General features: G+C 41.9%; 1 protein-coding gene across 1 annotated transcript in view; it reads right to left on the bottom strand.

The window, feature by feature from the left end:
* Positions 1 to 11,253, bottom strand: part of cacna1aa (calcium channel, voltage-dependent, P/Q type, alpha 1A subunit, a) — a 104,155-nt gene extending 92,902 nt beyond the window's left edge. Inside the window, 1 exon segment of the mRNA XM_051940890.1 lies at positions 9,217 to 11,253. Within this exon segment, the coding sequence (XP_051796850.1) occupies positions 9,217 to 9,541 (325 nt within the window). The 5' untranslated portion in view covers positions 9,542 to 11,253.
* Positions 11,254 to 18,503: the final 7,250 nt, after the last annotated feature.

The raw sequence follows: 18,503 nt of genomic DNA, 5'->3' as shown, positions 1-18,503 counted from the left end.
AGCATGTCGTTTTCATTTGCTCTTAGTGACCCGTTTACTCCCCCGTCCTCCAATTCATTTATATTTACACATGAAGCTAAACGTTAGCTATACGATTCTGATATATGTAAATATAGCAGTCAAAAATCACTAAATACATCTTTAAGAAACACTTTACATATTTGTCTTTTAAATTTTACTGAAAAACTTCTTCATTATGTTTCAAAATAATAAAATATCAGAGTTTAATTTAATGCTATACGATGAAGAAGTATTGCTACGCTCAGTTTAAAGGAAAAAGAGGTGCAGATAAACAGGAAGAAGAGGTGGAAGAGATGAAAAGGCAGATTCCTCACTACCTCAGATGACCTCAGTGTTCTTCACCTCTAAGTAAGAACAGAAAACAAAGCAAAAAGGCGCATACACCTAGATGAGGTCGAACAATGCTCTGCAGCAGATCAGCGTCAGGAGAGCTTTTCCACCATTTGCTGCATATTTTGGGAAAAAATAATATATAATTTGTGTCTAAATGGAGTTTCTTGAGCGCTTGTTTGTGCTTGTGCAAACTCCAGCGTCGAATCTGCCCAGAGGGGCTCCAGATATGGATCAATTCACACATTTATTACCACGCCGTCAAAGGTAGCAGGCAGGCAGATTGAGCCCACAGGACACAAACACACACAACAGGAGTAACGGACGCACACACAGTCGCTTCATAGGACAACACTCACGGACAAATGTGAACAATCTGTCAGGATGTTCTGCAAAGTATCCCCCCAAAAGCTCAAACGCTTTAAATTAGCACCAGAAATGACAGAATCAGCCAATTAGACGAGACGCAGGAGAGGAAGGAAAGAATGACGGATGGGATTTGAGCGAAAGAGAAAAGAGTACAGGTAGTGAGAGGAGATGACAAAGCTTCACTTCCCATCAATCAAAAACAGAAAAGAGGGAAAGAGGACGGTTAGCACTTAGAGCGTGTGGTCGTGTTACTCTGACCTGTTTGGGGGGAGAAATAGCCCAAAAGACAAATCATTTGTTTTTTGGTTAAGATTTGATGAAGATTTCAGGTTATTTTAAGACAAACTGTCCAAGAAATGCTTGTGAGACGATGCAACGCTGATCTAAGTGACAAAAACAGGTTTGTGTTTGTGGTCCAGGCTGCAGAGAAGCCGGCCGTCCCTGAGTGTTTGTCTCTCCACCACTTTGTGTTAAATGATTTATATGCAGACAGGCAGTTTGATTCTCTCTCTCTCTCTCCATAGTTTCTCATTAGCCTATCACTCTCTATAATGTCTGTCTTACTGACTTCCTCCTCCTTCCTCTGCTTCTGTCTTTCCACCGTCCATCTCTCTGTTCTGCTTCTCTGCTCCGGCTGCACATTAGAATCAGACTTTTACCTCGTCCTTCTCTCAACACTTCATCCATTAGCACACATATTAACCCCTTAGTCTGGGAGAAGCTACACGGAAACATTCCACGATGAAGCTGTAAACTTTGCCAACAGTTTGTCCTCTCTGTGTGAACTGCAGGAGGGAAATACAGACAAACACTCAGAAGAAACCCAGCAGCCTGTGTTCTGTGTCCGTGTTTTACATATGAAAGAAGACAAAAAAGTGAGCCGCATCGTCTCATAGTGATTGCACTGAAAACACACAAACCCCTCACTCACTCCCACAAAAAAACTAAGTGTGTTTAGTTATCAGCTGACAGTAGCAAGCTGGAGAACGGCCAATAAATAATTTAGATTCTGCAGTGAACGTAGATCACTGACTTACCACATCCACCCAAACAGCCAGGTCTCTCTCTGGTCCTGGGTGTGTCTCCGTCTGCCTCTGATAATCACCCAAATAAAGCTCTGCTGTCTGCGGACCTGGTGGCCGCAAAGTAACCGAGACACGTGAAGAATCTCCATCTGGACTCACATGATCAGGAATACAAGAACATACCTAAAATAACATGTCAGCCACTGTAGGAAAGACATTTGATCATGTATCCTCTATATCAGCAGCCTTCTGAATGAGGTTTTCCTGCAGAGTGTCTACAGGTAACAGCAAATGCACAAAAACACAGCTGTGACCACGTTTCACAAGACCAGAAATCTATTTCTCTGTTGTTTTTTTAAAGAATTGTTTTTGGTCACATTCGCTGCAAATACATTCAAATCTGATAGTCAGAGCCAATAACCACCGATTAGCCACAATTCTTGCTACCAAAAATAAAAAAAGTGATTCATACGGAAAAATTCCAGCAGCTGTGGTCGCCAGAGCGCTACTGTAAAATCATGGTAAAACATGTCCTCCATTTACAGTAAAGAAACATGTTGATACGGTTGATTTTATGGTGTTTAAAAAAGTTTTTTACTTGAAAATTCACACGAAAATACCCATAAAATAAAGTTTACGCAATGTGTTACAAATATTCCAGCATTTTTCCGTTCTGTGGACAACAGATGGTGTATTTAACATTTATTATGTGTATTTTTAGCATCATTTATGTGCAAAAACTGCAGTTACAGCTGTCATAAATATGAAAGCACATGACTTTGACCGGTACAAACTGTTTTGTTTTTTTACATAAAATAAACGCAAAAATGTGACTTTTTTTTATAAATATTACAGCTTGTTATCAGTATGTACATTTAACTGGAAAACTGGAGAAATTAATGCAAAAATGACAGTACTGAATGTCATACACAGATTTAATAACTGTAAGAGCAGTAAAATGTAGTTTTTCAAGAGAATTACTTAGTTTAGATTGGTTCAGTGAGAAATAAACTGGATCAAACTGAGTTTACAGATTTTTACCGTCATGGTTTGAAATTTGCGATACTAAACCAATAAATCAATCCCCCTGTGTGTGATATTTTGATGGTTAACCTCTGAGTACACGGTGTGTGGAACAGATTCAGCTGCTACAGTCTGCAGGATGTGAACATTTTAACATTCATGTTAAACTGCACAGATCTGGCATCGTCTTTAAACTACAGCTGTGAGGTGTTTGGTCCTTTAGTTTAACGTCCTACGAGTGATTCTCAGGTAGCAGCAGACCTGTCGCTACACCTGAACCTGCCGTCGTCCAGCATCGCTACAGCGGTTTTAATCTGTGCCACAAATTAGGAGAAGGTTTTAAAGCCACAGAAGGTTGTGACTGACTGGAGTCACAGTCTTTAACGGTCATCTGATCCCTCACTGATTCTGGGATCAGGTATGGAGCACTTCTACTCACTCATAGGAAGCACAGAACTGTCAGCAAGAGGATCCTCAGACTCAGATCTGAACCAGATGCTCCGGAGTCACACATGATCCTGACAGGAAGAAAAGTGCAGGAAACCACCGGCTGCTTTCTGACCTCCGTGGCACCCTGCTGATTCTGAATGGAGCTTATTTTAAAACACATCACTCGTGTTTCATATCGAGCTGCTATTGATCGAACATATATCGACTTCCTCTCTGTTTACAACAACAAGAAAAAACACGAGAGTATGATGACGCAGAATACACCGTATGGTCCGCATGAGTGTGTGTGTGTGTGTCTGTGTCTACATGTTTGCAGGTTCTGACTTTATTGTCCTACAGAGGTGAACAGTATAAATTTGATAGATCAGAGAAGGAGGGTTTCATCTCTGAGGGGTGATCCATGCAGTTTTCCACATGCATGTAACATGAGCTGTTATTTCTGAGCTCAGCCACCGTCTGTTCCACACGACAACAGTACAATGTTCTCTGATCTGTGCAGTAATTAGAAGTCAAAACTTTAGTGTTTTTCTAAGATGAACCGACATGGATTCATATCTTAGATGCTCATAATCAGTTTTATTGACGCTGTGTTTTGTTTTTCCTGACTGTTTTTATTTAGTCACTGTCTGACTGGTTACACATTCTGATTGAAATCCTGTCAACACTGAAGGATAAATGCAGAAAGGCTCTCTCTACACTAAACATATGGAAATAATAAATAACCAAAGGCTTTTCAACATCTGTTAGAGTTTGTATTATTCTATAATTTTCATTTTTGTTGCACATTCATTGGTTCTAAATATCCCTTTTCTTCAGGACCTCTTGATAAAGTTGAACTGTGAACTTCAACAGCAGCCTAAAGGTGAAAAAAGGCGACAGGACGTTTTCCTGCTGCAGATCAGGGAGCTACACCCATTACACTCCAGGATCAAAGGGAAGTAAAGCTGCATAAAAGTAACTTCATGTAAGTATCACTATATAAAATAATCCATGTAGAAATGAGATTTTAAACATTTAAGGTGAAGGAAATAAAACTATTAATTTACTTTATCACTTTAAGAAGTAAAGTGAAATGACATTAATCTGTATGTTCTCTTAATATTCCTTTTAAATCACTGTAAAATTCTGTTGCATTAATTATAAACTTAAATAATTGCATCACAATTAGTTTAATAAATCTTTAGCCGATGCTTTAGATTTTTTCTCATAAAAACATGTTTAATGAAGATTACTGCACAGTATTGTTTGTAAAACTTGATTATCTTCTAAATAAGCACTGATTCTGAATAAAAGAACTCTGAGACTGGATTCATCTGAACGGTTTCCTTAGTGCTGAAGTTCAGCCCTACAGCCACATTTCAGACTCAGAGATAAACGCTGACGTTATTTACTGAGGAACTATTTGTCCACCACTTGTTTCTTTTTAAAAACGGCTCAGTAATGAGAGGGAACTCTGGAATGCTAATTCTAATTAAACAACCAAATATCAGGCTGCTGCGTCTAATGGTGGATGTGAGAGAACAGTTATTTATACGGCTCTCCCTCGGGTCCACCGTCAGTTCACAACTAAATAAAGCTGCAGGTCAGAACTCTGCTGGGTGGAGAATCTACCGAGACTCTGGTGGATCCAAAAACCAGCGAAACATCAGCCAGTAAAGCCAACAGATCAACATGTATCAGCTGCAGGTTACAAGGAATCAACCACCAAACTCCAGGTGTTATCAGCTCACATCTCTGAACTTCACTGCTGGTCTTTAAAGAGACACTGAAGGAGAAAACTTTTAGAACTAGGGACATGAAGGACAGTTGAACAGAGAAATCATGTCAGATGATGCAGGTTCAAATGCAAAATCCTGCAGAATGGAGCCATTAAAGATGTTTTATCCATCCATCCATTCTCTATACACCGCTTTATCCTCACTAGGGTCATGGGGGGTGCTGGAGTCTATCCCAGCTGACTCGGGTGAAGGCAGGGGACACCCTGGACAGGTCACCAGTCTGTCACAGGGCTACATATACAGACACACAATCACACTCACATTCACACCTACGGACAATTTAGAGTAACCAATTAACCTCAGCATGTTTTTGGACTGTGGGAGGAAGCCGGAGTACCCGGAGAAAACCCACGCATGCACAGGGAAAACATGCAAACTCCATGCAGAAAGATCCCAGGACCAGGCCAGGATTTGAACCGGGGATCTTCTTGCTGCAAGGCCAAAGTGCTAACCCCTACATGACTGTGCAGCCCCATTTGTTATACTATGGGTTTTTTTTTTTTGGTGTGGAAGTGCCAACAAAGTTTTGTTGCAGAAATGCAATGACAATAAATATCCTTGAATCCTTGAATGTTTCATCATTTTTGGTGCAGAAAGGCTTTTTCCACAATATGAGTTATTTTCTTGCAGTGTTTTAAGATGGATATAATAATAATAATAATAATATTAATAATAATACATTTTATTTGTAATGCACTTTTGATTTAGGCAAAATCTCAAAGTGCTACACTGAAGCTATAAAACTGATAAAGAGAATCACGTAATTAAAACAAATCAATCAGTTCATATGAGTTTAACGAGGTGTAAAGGGACAGTTTTAGCAGCGACGTCCACAGCACAGTGACTGATTGGTATTTACTGTATATATAATTAAAAGATTCACTGACTGCAGGTGCATAATTTTGATTATTTATTAAAGCAAAGACTGATTTAATTGTTCATTTGAATCATTTCGCAGCTTTAAAAACGTGTTGGAGCTGCAGTCTGCTGTTAGCTTTTTAAAAATTTATTAAAATTTAGTCTTTTAAAAATGTCGTTTTGTCCAAAGACGTTCAGTTTAGTGTCACCAGAAAATATTCACATTTAAGGAGCTAAAATCACAGAATTTTTAATCTTTATTAAAAGTATTCTCAAACTACAAGAAAAATAATTTACTCAGATGATCAAAAACATTAAGATTTTCCAGAGAAACTAGGATTTTATGTAGGAGACACATTTATATACCTTGTAGAACAGAAACGATGCACTGGAGCTGCAGGTTTTATCATTTGAGTGCTCAGAACAGCGCTACACAAATAAAACGTATTATTAATTATTATTATTATCCACCTTTATTGGCTCCAGTGTAAATTTTCTATCAGGTGCATCTGACAGTTCTAGATACTCCACTATGAACTGTGTCACTCTGCAGCTCAGTCCCGTATTGTTCATGTTGGTTTGAAACACATCAGCTGATGGGAAACTGGACACCCTGAGGTCCACAGTGGTGCAGAGGGCTCTGGTTACCTGAGATGACCTTATGATTGATGCGGCCGTTGTCACTACACCACTATCTGCAAAGTGAGGACTTCGCTCAGCACATTCAGTAATTTGGCCGGACATAATCCAGGCAGACAGAACTAAATCTGCAACAACAAATGAGTGGTTTCATTCCTGGTTTTTAAAGGAAACTTTGCTCCATTTGGTCTCTGAAATAAAGCTGCAGTATGAAACCCACTCTGTTCCTTCTTCTGAACTTAACGCGGGTAGTTTTTCCACATCGATAGCGTCATCTCAGCCTTACATGGTTTCCCACAACAGATGATATACGTACAGGCAATAGGCAGCAGAACACGCCTGTATTCCCCGGGGATGAGGACACAATGCTGGCTAGATGCACCTCACAATTTATTACAACCCCGTAAACAACATCACCACAAATCACAGCTTCAGAAATGACCGATAAATCGAAAACCTTGACACGGACACCTTGACATGATCTCAGAAAATACTGAACATCACGAGTGCAATGGATGGATTACTGGACAGACCAAAGATTCACGGGACTCCAGTGATCAGACGTTCAACATTTCTTGTCAGAAATTCAATCAAATGACTAAAGAGACACAAAATATAACTTCAAAAAACTGCTAAGAGACACAAAATGACGAGAACGAGATGCAAAACAACCACAGAAACACGCAAATCAGCCGCACAAGGACATAAAGAGGGACACAAAAAGATGACAAAGATGGTGCAAAAGGAGAACATGATGTGCAAATATGAGCACAAAGAGGCGCAAAACAACCAGCAGAGACACACAATGAACAGAAAGACAAGGAAGAAGAAAAACTACCACCAAACATGACAAACGATGAAAAATTCTTTGCACAAAAGCGTGAGGACAGAGGCCTCCCATAGCGGCTTACAGGGCTTAAGGCTCTAAACATGAACCACAGCGTCGTAGATTCTGCATCCACTCCTCTTATTTCATGTTCTCTGCCAACTAGAGCATCCAATATAATATAAAAAACAACAAAATGAACTGTATTAACTCCTAACATGACACAGCTAAGTATTTCCAAAGCAGCCAACCATAGTTTTTGTCCGATAGCTGCCTGTAGGTGTTACAGCTGTAAACACAAACCCCAGTGTCCCTGATTTTACATCTGAACTCCAAATGTGACACCTGTCAAGACTTCTAAAGCCCTATTTATTAGACTTCACACCTATCTCCACCAGGATTTGATTTTACACTTTGAGGGCCTGACTGGACCCTCTGGAGGACCACTTTTGGTCGCATGTTGGACATCCCTGGTTTAGACTGACAGGAAAAGACAAAAACTGATTCTACAGAGACAAAAGAGAATAATTCTATACTTAATGTATGGCAGCTTTTTTCACAGAAGACAACTTGTTACTAATAGAAGTGAGTGAATGGTGTCATCATCACAGCATGTTTAAACCTAAAAGCTAAATCTTATTCCTGTTTTTTAAATCTATGAATATGCAGCATCAGATATCGTGCACACTCCTGGTCTGTCTGTCGTTCAGGCGGTGAATAGACGTGACTCAGAGCGACTAGAAGGAGCTCCTGCATTTCACCAGAACAGCCCAATTAGTGAGCGTAGTTATGTCATGGCTCAAGCATCAGCACGGATCAATATAATCATTACTCCAATTTCCCCCTCCTGTCATTAACACTCAGAGGCTCATCCACATTTACACGCATTCACTCAGACAAACCCTGGAAATGAAAACACTCAAATCACAAAGCAGTTCATCGTTTCCCCTGCAGAACTCAGGAAATATGCAAACATACACACACAGACACACACACAGACACACACACAGACACACACACACACACACACACACAGACACACAGACACACACACACACACACACACACACACACACACACACACACACACACACACACACACACACACACACACACACACACACACACACACACACACACACACACACAGTGACACCTGCATCTTGTGTGATTAAGAGAAGCCTCAAAATGGGGGAAAAATAAAATACTATGTCAACATGTACCTTAATATCTGCTATAGTCACATTTACAAACCTGCTCAATCTCAAACACACACACACACATACACAGAGAGGCCATATCTAGAGAGACACCTGCATCATGCTGATATGGAAACGTGCATCACACACACAAACATTCTGCTTATTTTCATGTCTTTTGCTTTCCCACCTCCTCCCCTCTGCTGGTTCTGAGGCCTTCACTGCACATGCTGACATCAGCAACCAGAAGCACCCCTAGACCACCCCCCCCACCACCACCACCACACACACACACACACACACACACACACACACACACACACACACACACACACACACACACACACACACACACACACACACACACACACACACACACACACACACACACACACACGTAATCACGCAGGTCCCACGCCACTGTGACATGAAATTACTAAGAACTGTGACTGACGGTGATCAACAGCCTCGTAAAGCTAGACACGTCCTCCTCCTAATTAACTATAAATTACATGTCAAGCATTTCCTGTCAGCAGCTCACCTCAAATGGACCTGTAGAGGTGGATCTGCACCTTTCCTCTTATCAGGGCGTTAATGTGAAGCCTGCAGGCTGAGAAATGAGAAGGTGAAGCTGCTGTGGCTCCTCAGGCCTACCTGGAGGCCCTTAGAGCTCTAATCACTGCCAGGGAAAGGATATGGCCATTCGGTGATCTTTTTGGCGTATTTTCTCACGAAGTTATCCTCACTGAAGATGAACAGCGACCGGTTGACCGTGAAGCAGTTCTGGCGCACAGGGATGGGGTTATAGAGGGCCATTGTCCGAGCTCTCTGCGCCATAGACTGCTTGTACATTCTCTGGGCCCCGGGGCCTCCGGGTGGACCGTGGCCGTGGCCGTGGCCGTGGCCATGACCGTGACCGTGTCCGTGGGGTCCACCCTGCCTGCTACCGCCGCGGCCGCCCGGGCCCCCTCCGCCGGGCCCTCCGCCGTACCTGGCCGGTACCTCGTCTCCGAACCGCGCCATTCTGTGGACACCGAAAGCCAATCTTCACGAAGCAGCGGAGAAGGAGACCAATGCTCAGCTGTGCAGCCACACAACATTACATCCCATCTGGATCGGAACGTCTCATAAGCACATCGGGTTGTCTTGTGTCTTCAGCTGAACACCTGCAGCCGGAGCGGATCTGCAGCTCCTGGTTCAGCAGACGAGGACGCCCATGAAGCGTCTCCTCTGCGCGTCTCTGCCGGCGGCCAGCTGTGGGTGTGAGGAAATTAAATGTGTGGTCGGTTGGCTGGCTGGTTGCACCGGAGGGTAGAGCTGCGGGGCGTCTCGGTCTCTGTCCGCTCTTCAGTCCGCAGAAAGCATGATTTGTCCCCAACATGAAACCATCTGGAGACCGGAGTTAACATGAAGGTTTCATGTCGTCCTGGATCAGAGCGCGCCGGAGCTCCTGCACCTTTCTGGACGCCTCATTTGTTTACCCTCATGATAGCATGTAAAGACAAGCTTACCGCCCCGAATGTCACACAGGCCTCCAGAAACAAGACTAGAAAATGAATGTTTGAATAAAGAGCAGCCTGCAGTTATCTGCGATGACGATCAACTTGGCATTCTGGAAACTGTCGCGTTTCCGAAGACTTAGAAGGCATCAAAAACGGGAGAAAAAGCTACGATTATTTATTTATTTTAAAACATCCGCAATGTTTGATACAGTGTGTGACTAGAACGTCTCTCCCGCCACCTTCCAGCTGTTTAACCAGTGCGCTCTGACGAGAAGGAAAAATGTGAGTCTTATTTCACAAAGCACAATGTCGAGCAGAAAGGAGGAAGAAAAATACCGTTTTTTCCTCGAAACGTCGGTGTCATTGTTGTCTTGCGCTCCTATACATGGATTTTCTCAGTTCAGCAGCAGCAGCATCTTCCCTCGTTGCAACCATCAGCTTCCATCCCTCACCTGCGCGGCCATCCAGTAGCTGATCTGGGGACACACGGGGCGTCAAAGACAAGAGGACGACGGCCGCTTCTCCGCCGCCCTGCAGCCTCTCATGATCTTGGTTCGGCCGTTCGAGGCGCAGCAGAGCCGAGAAAGTCCCTCACCATCCCCGCCCCGAAAAAAAGTCTGCTCTGGTCCGCACCAATGAGCCCGAATGTCCTGGCAGCGTCCTTCCTCCCTCTCTCATTGAATCTGCTCCTCTCACGGCCTCCTCTGCTCGTCCAGCAGCCCCAAGGGGAGGAGGAGAGGGACAGACGGACGGATGGATAGATGGATGGATCGGTGAATGGATGGAGACGCGCGCGCACACACACACGCACACACAGAGAAAAAGGAAGGGAGGGGACCGGCTTGGTTTTCCTTGGAATTCAGGCCGGAGTCCGTAGAATGAAATCAAATCGCACCTCGAAGCCGTTCAGCTCAGATCTGCAGCCACATGACGCACGCAGCTCGTCCAACTTCCAGACGTGTGTCATGGACGGAGGAACCGTCTATCGCCTGGTTCTCTTAAGGTGCTTCAGGCTGTAGCCCTGCTCAGGTGGACGGAGCTCTACAGACTCCAGATCAGTTCTAAATAAAGCGTAAAACAGCCTCTGAGGTGACTTCTGCACCTGTGTGACTGCGTGTCTCTCCCATGTAAATGTGTGTTTCATAAGGATATAGCAGCATCACAGCCAGATGCGTGCGCGTCTGTGGTGTGCGTGTGTGATTTGGAGGGGGGTGGGGGGTGTTGGCATCATGCAGCTCCTGCAAAGATACAGCTGCAACCCAAGCTGACAATGACTGCGCGCACACGGGCGCGTGCGTGCGCCTAAATGCGCGTCAGAGTGTGCGCGCACGAACGAGTCTGCCTGTGTTTGTTAGGGAAGGTGGAGGGGGGGAGGCTATTCTTAGCAACAGACATTCGGAAATTAATGGACGAAGAGAGCTCTCTCCTCCCTCCCTCCCTGGAAGAGTCGAGGATCTTCTTCCTCCTCTCCTCTCCTCTCCTCTCCTGCTTTCATCATCCCTCCACCAAAAAGAAAAAAACCCGCCGGTGCCTGTCCAAGGTGTGACCATATGCTCTGCAGCACATCTCACATCTCCAGTGACTCCACAGAGAAACATAGCCGAGAGATGAGAAGAGCTGCGGTATTTTTTTTCTTCTCTCCTGATCACATTTTTTTTGGTCCAGTCCACCACTGCACGTCATTTTTTGCGTTTACAAAATCTCATTTTACATCCTCCAAGCAGGGGGGGAGCGCAGAGGGGCGTCATATTCAATGAGTCACTCAATACACACCTTCGGCTAAGTGCTGGTGCCACGTTGCGTTAAGAGGAGGAGCAGCAGGAGGATGGAGCAACATCACAGCACAACATTCTGTTATGTGACCTAATTGATTGAGTCCACAAATAGCTGCCTCTGTGAATGGGAAATGATCATGCATATACAGATTTAAGGGTGACCAGAGGAATTAATTCACCTCTTGTGAGAGATGGAACAGGCCGAGAGGAAACGCTGCACGTGGCGAGCGGATCGATAACAGCACGACCTTAAACGCCTATCCGATGTGTCAGAGAGGGATCGGTTTGCTTCGTGTCCACTTAAGAAAGACTTCCGGCCCGCGACTGACCCCAGCACAAGGGCATGCCAGAAGACAGATCTGAAGTCCTGATTACAGATAGATAAATAGATGGAATCACCCAGCTTCAGCACCGCGGACAGCACCACGACATCATTTCGGCACCATGGAACCACCAACACTTCAGCACCACGGACAGCACCACGACGTCATTTCCGCACCACGGGCAGCACCACAGCACCATCTCAACAGTATGGACAGCACCACGGCAACACTTCAGCACCATGGACAGCACCAAAGCACCATTTCAGCACCACAGCATCATTAACACTTCAGCACCATGGACAGGACCATGGCACCATCTAAACATTATGGACAGCACCACAGCTCCACCAACACTTCAGCACCATGGACAGCACCATGGTGACACTTCAGCATCATGACCACACTTCAGCACCATGGACAGCTGCAGAACCAACACCTGGGCTGGTGGGGACTCTGGGAAGTTATTAGAGTGTTTTAATTTTCCCACCTCAATATCATTAATATCCATTTGACAATGTCACCAAAACATCGACAACTGTGTCATAAAAAGTGCAATTATTATTAAGTGTAATAAAGAAAATTAAGAAAATAAAAATCCTAAAAAACACCCTGTCTGGACCTGAGTGCCTACAAGCAATTTCACCATTAACTTTGACATTTTATGTATATTTATTGTCTGAAACTACATATTTACACACAAGCAGCTGCACCTTTTGTGTAGTTTTAACACCGCATTAAGCCATTTCTTTTTCATATATGGTCAGCAATGTGCAATATTCAGAGTAACTACTGTTTTAAATATGCAAGATAAGCTAGCTTTATCTTCTTGTCATACTTTATATTTGCATAGTTCCTCTTCCATCCATCCATTATCTATACACCGCTTTATCCTCATTAGGGTCACTGTAGTCTATCTCAGCTGACTTAGAGTAAAGGCTCACCTGGACAGGTAACAGTCTATCACAGTTTCACCTGGACAGGCAACACCCTGTCACAGGGCTACACATAGAGACAAACAATCACACTCACATTCACACCTACAGACAATTTAGAATCACCAGTTAACCTCAGCATGTTTTTGGACTGTGGGAGGAAGCTGGAGAACCTGTGGAGGTGGGGGGTAGGGGGGGACAACTCTAGATATGCGCTTTGTGTGTGTACGTGCAATATTCTGCAGTTTGTTTTAAGATGGTTGCTATCACCTTACCAAAAAGGTTAAAGAAAGAAAGGTCCAGCTCCTGAGGTGATATGGATATTTGTGCAACTATGTTTAATAGGACTCATTTTTAGGATTGCTTGAAGGCTAAGATTTGGTTTTAAGGTTGAGGTTAATGGCTAAGAAATGTAATGAGAATTTTAACAAATACAGGCAACAAAAACGTGAAAAAAGGCCCTTTGTGGCATTAATATGATGAATATATATATATATATATATATATATATATAAAACCATAACATGCATCCATCCACAGACTAACATGACAAATTAAGAGAAATTACAGGAGGAAGTAGAGATGGGACAAATAATTTCTAAAAATATTTCAACACGTGATCTGATATTGAAAGCAAGTATTGAAAAAGTTGCGTTGCTATTAATTTTCTGTTGTCACCACATTGTCTTGGTGTATTTGTCATTTACTGAGATAATTAAAGTCTGAATCAGTTCTGATGTTTCAGTCTTGTGCTGGCTTGCGACATTTGAATGATGTTGTTCTTGTTGTTTATTTGATTTTGAAAAATTATCTTCCTGTTTGTAGGCCGCTACATCTTGTGTCTTTGTGTGTGTCCATAAACGTGTGTGTGTGTGTGTGTGTGTTTACATTTGGGTGTGATGATCTGTGAAATTATCTATTGCGCTTCAGAGCTGCAGCCTTTGAGGAGCAGCAGCCTTCTGTCCAAACCTGTTATTCCTCACAGCCAGCACAAGAAGCAGTGAGGAGCGACAACAAGTCCAAGGCCGTCCATGCATAAAACATCGTTACCTCACAAAAAGACATGCGCTGTCTCTATAGGAGAGACACAGCACAAACCGGGTGTATTAAGAACGTGTTTAATTGGGAGGTCGTCTTTGCCCTGCAGGGCTGCATGATTGAAACCTCGTCCCTCTGCCTCCAAGTGACCCACGCTTTAATATCAAAGTTCATAATTAATTCATCTTAATAATGGATGTTTATTAGACAGTAGGATGGACGAGATGTTGGTTTGTTAGCATCAAGACATGATGGATTTGAATTCATACTCTCATACAGTAGCAGTTCTCATGCCTTTCATAAAACATACATTCTGCTGACCAGCTGTGATTAACTTCAGGTAATCTTTCACATTCTGCCTGCTTGTTAAAATCAGTGAGGGAGCTGCAGGAATGACGGTCACATCTTTGAAAATCAAGCAATGATTCTGCACAACTGGATGGAGAATCTAATTAACTTTTAATGATTTTATTCAAAGAGGGATGATGAATAATCACAACAGAATTATTCCCAAAAAAACCCACCAAAAAATGATGGGAATCATGGGTTCCACTGCGACATGTTTAAAAAAGCAGCCGCTCCGTCTCTGGAGAGTCTAAAAGTGTCTGGATGGTTCTCTGTTGTTTTCTCTTTCTCTGTCAGATGTTCAAGTGGTGGGTAGCTGTGAGGCTGGAGCTCTGAGGCGAGGGCCTAAAAAGGAGTGTCGTGACTCAATGATTCATAAGGCTGAATAATTCAATGGCTGGATGCATGTAGAGCACTCCGCCCCTGCTGAACCCGCTCCTCCACAGACCACCAGGGAAACTTCTGCAAGACCGGTGCACATCAGACACAAACAAATGTGGCTAAAACATCGTTTAATGACAGATTACAGTGTGGGTCCAAAATGTTGTTTACCATGTTATAATAAAAAGAGTGAAAAGTCAGAGAGAGTCCATCAACAGGAAACTGTGTCACATACAAGTTAAAACAATAATTCCAGCAGATGGGCGTTGACAGATAAACTAAATCTACATTTAAAGCACAACTTGCTGTTATAGTGACTGAAAGCCCGGCTAGTTTTCTGCTCACAGATGGAGCCAGGCAGGGAGGGGACGGAGCATGAGTGAACTCACTGACATGAAATGAGCAATCAAGGAAAAAGCAAACAAGCAGGAGTTTTCCTTCTGTTTTTCAACACGTTTAAGCTCCACCTCAGTGTGTCAGCTAAACCTCACATCCTTCCTTCACCACGACCACCTAATTATTCCTCACCCTAAAATGATTGCCTGGTTTTTCCCCTGTCCTCTGACACTCTGACTTCCTGGTGCTGTATTGCTGTGCAGTGATGGCAGACAGGTTAAACAGGTTAAAAAAAAAAAAAAACGACCACTGCCAAGTGTTTTTCTGGTGATTTTCACATTAATCGCATGATTCAACAGAAGACATAATGACGCCTGCAGGAGAAGCTGACCGATGACGAGCCGCTGAATCACCAACTGGGAATTTAAATAAGAACCCAAAACACTCCTCATGGCTGGATGGATGTGATGCTGGGGGCAGCAGCGTGGCGTCTGACAATGACCCGGCATCGCATCGGTTCTGTGTGTGTGTGGAGGAAGCAGGGGGAGTTTGTTTTATTGTGGATGCTCACTGACCGAGACCAGCCGACGTTATTTATACATACAGAGAACGCATTTGGATGTTATAAGCAGGAGCTAATGCACACATGAACCAAAAGCAACGTTTGTCGGTGGATAAAGTGCAACAGAGGAAAAAATACCTACTTAGGAAGTTTCCAGCCCGGTGAGATAAATAATGCATTTTTAAACTCCTAGAATTATTAACCTAGTGAGAAGCGGGGTAAAGAAGATGTGCTGCACAAGCAAAACCTCCCTTCATCCGATTCTCTGCCTCTTTTCACGCAAAGTTTAAAGTCCACAGATATTCTGCGCCTCACTTTCAACAAAGATGTCGACTGAAAACAGAAAGCAGCAGAGTGAGGACGTTAACCTGTCCTGAGTGGTAAGTAGGCCAGCGGCTTGTTTCTGGGGGAATCTCCAGTGAGGATGAAGTCACCACTTTATCTGCTCTCAGAACTCTCTCCTCTGTCCGCCTCTTTCACTCTCCATTCTGTTTTAACCCTTTTTTTTTTTTTTTTTTTAAGAGAAAGGCTCCCCACCTCCCAGCTCTCACTCACTGAGCCCAGAGAAGGAGCAGGAAATGGAGAATACTGTATTTTTGCTTTTATATTGACTTTATTCTGTATTTATTGGTTTTACTATTTCAGTTTTCTATATTTACTTTTTAAAAAAATATAATTCATTAAAAAGAGCGTTCAAAAGTTTGGGGTCACTTTGATGTCATTATTTTTGAAAGAAAAGCAGTGTTTTTCAGTGACGACATTAAATAAATGATAAATCCAGCCCTTGTACAGTTATGTTGGCACATGAATAAAAGTAGGAGTTTTCATGGAAAACATGGAATTGTCTGGATGAGCCCAAACTTTTAAATGAGAGTATTTTTATTATGTTTTACTATATTTTTACTAGATTTATACTGCATTGTCATTATATTGTACTATATTTTTTACGGTAGGGAAAAATAAACAAATAATCACATAATTCATCTTGTAGAAGCAACACTTTCTAGAGCTCAAGTGGATTCACTCAGGAGAAATCTAAAGATGGGTACTTCAGGCAGCAGCATCTTTATGTGTGGAGTTACAAGGTAAAATCAAAACCGCTAACGTGACAGTTTTGTTGACTTCATGCTCATGACTTAAGCTCACAAATATTGTCAAATGCATATTTCTGAAGCACGATAAATATAAATAGCAGATATGATCGAGACATGATAAAATGCTTTACTAGATTTATCCTGTATTTTTATTATATTGTACTATTAATGTACTGTATTTTTAATTATATTTTCACTGTATTTATTATATTTGTATTTTTACAAATTTGGACTATACGTTTACTGTATTTTTAATAGATTTTTGCTTTATTTTTGTTATATTTTTACATTTTTTAAATATATTTTATTATATTTTTACTGTATTTGTAATGCATTTTTAATATATTTTTGCTAAATTTTTGCTGTATATTTACTATTTTTTATTACATTTTTAATATATTTTGCTATATTTTTGCTGTATTTTTATTGTATTTTTCATATATTTCACTATATTTTTGCTGTATTTTTAATATATTTTGCTATATTTTTTGCTATATTTTTACTATTTTTTATTGCATGTTTTACTGTGTCTTTTAATATATTTTAGCTATGTTTTTATGATATTTTAGAACGATAAAAAACGGAAAAAATGGAAAACATGAAAATGTCCGGGTGACCCTAAACTTTTGAACAGTACTGTATTTATAAATTTCTATACTGAGATACTGTTGTTGTTTTTTCAAATCTACAAGCGAGATTTCAGTCTTCTGTTTAATTATGGTGGAGGCTGTCACTCAATGTCATCATAAACAGCTATATTATTAATAAATGAACAATTAGGATGACATTTACAACAAATCAAATCCACATGATGCATTTCAACAACCAGCCCAGCAACAAACGAGACATTTTAGTGCAGATTTCGTCCAGCTCTGACTGTATGTGAACAAACTGGTAACTCCACCTGCTCTGACCACATGTTGAGGCAGGTGACCACTAACCTGAGCGTTCAGACACTCTCTGGTGTTCACTGCCCTCCTCTGTTCACAGCAGAGAACTCCAACATGTGCATCTGGTGGTTTTCTCTGCATCGCTGCTCATCTATTTGTGCGTCCATATCCCAGAGCCATGAGAGCAGGAGGAAGGCCGCCTCTCAGTAGGAGTCTTTTGTGGCTTTGCATGCATGCCTGGAAGCACAGCCAGCGCATTAACATAAAGCACAAACACATGGATGGGAATAAAAACGAACCAGGACTTACTGACAGCCATTAAAAATCACCATCACTGTCCATTATGGGCTGTATAAACTGTAGATAATTAGATTATTATGAAAGAAGAAAAGAAATAAAAGTCTGGTCATGATGGGTAACAGAATAAAGTCTCATTGCGGTGGGTTATTTTGTGCAAAGTGTGAATTTGTAAATTTCAGGTAATATCTTTAAAAAATATAAATTATTATCTATTATTTATTTTACGCAAATTCAGTTCAATTCAATTTTATTTGTACAGTGCCAATTACAGGTCAGATTGTCTCAATATGCTTTACAGAAGCCAAATCTCCACATGAAAGATTAGCTTTAAGATTTTTTTCCCCACATCTTGACATTGATTTTACAAAAAAAATACACAGCAGCTATGGTATAATTAAATACCTGACGTGTGCGTATATATATAGACGTTTTTATGCGATTTCAAAATAAATGTTACTTTGTCTATAGTTGTCTACAGAACTATTAAGTTTTCTAGCCGTGATTCGT

Source organism: Acanthochromis polyacanthus, chromosome 21, assembly GCF_021347895.1.
Source record: "Acanthochromis polyacanthus isolate Apoly-LR-REF ecotype Palm Island chromosome 21, KAUST_Apoly_ChrSc, whole genome shotgun sequence".
Taxonomy (NCBI): domain Eukaryota; kingdom Metazoa; phylum Chordata; class Actinopteri; family Pomacentridae; genus Acanthochromis; species Acanthochromis polyacanthus.
The sequence above is the reverse complement of the archived record's forward strand: the minus strand, read 5'-3'. Positions and strand labels throughout refer to the sequence as shown.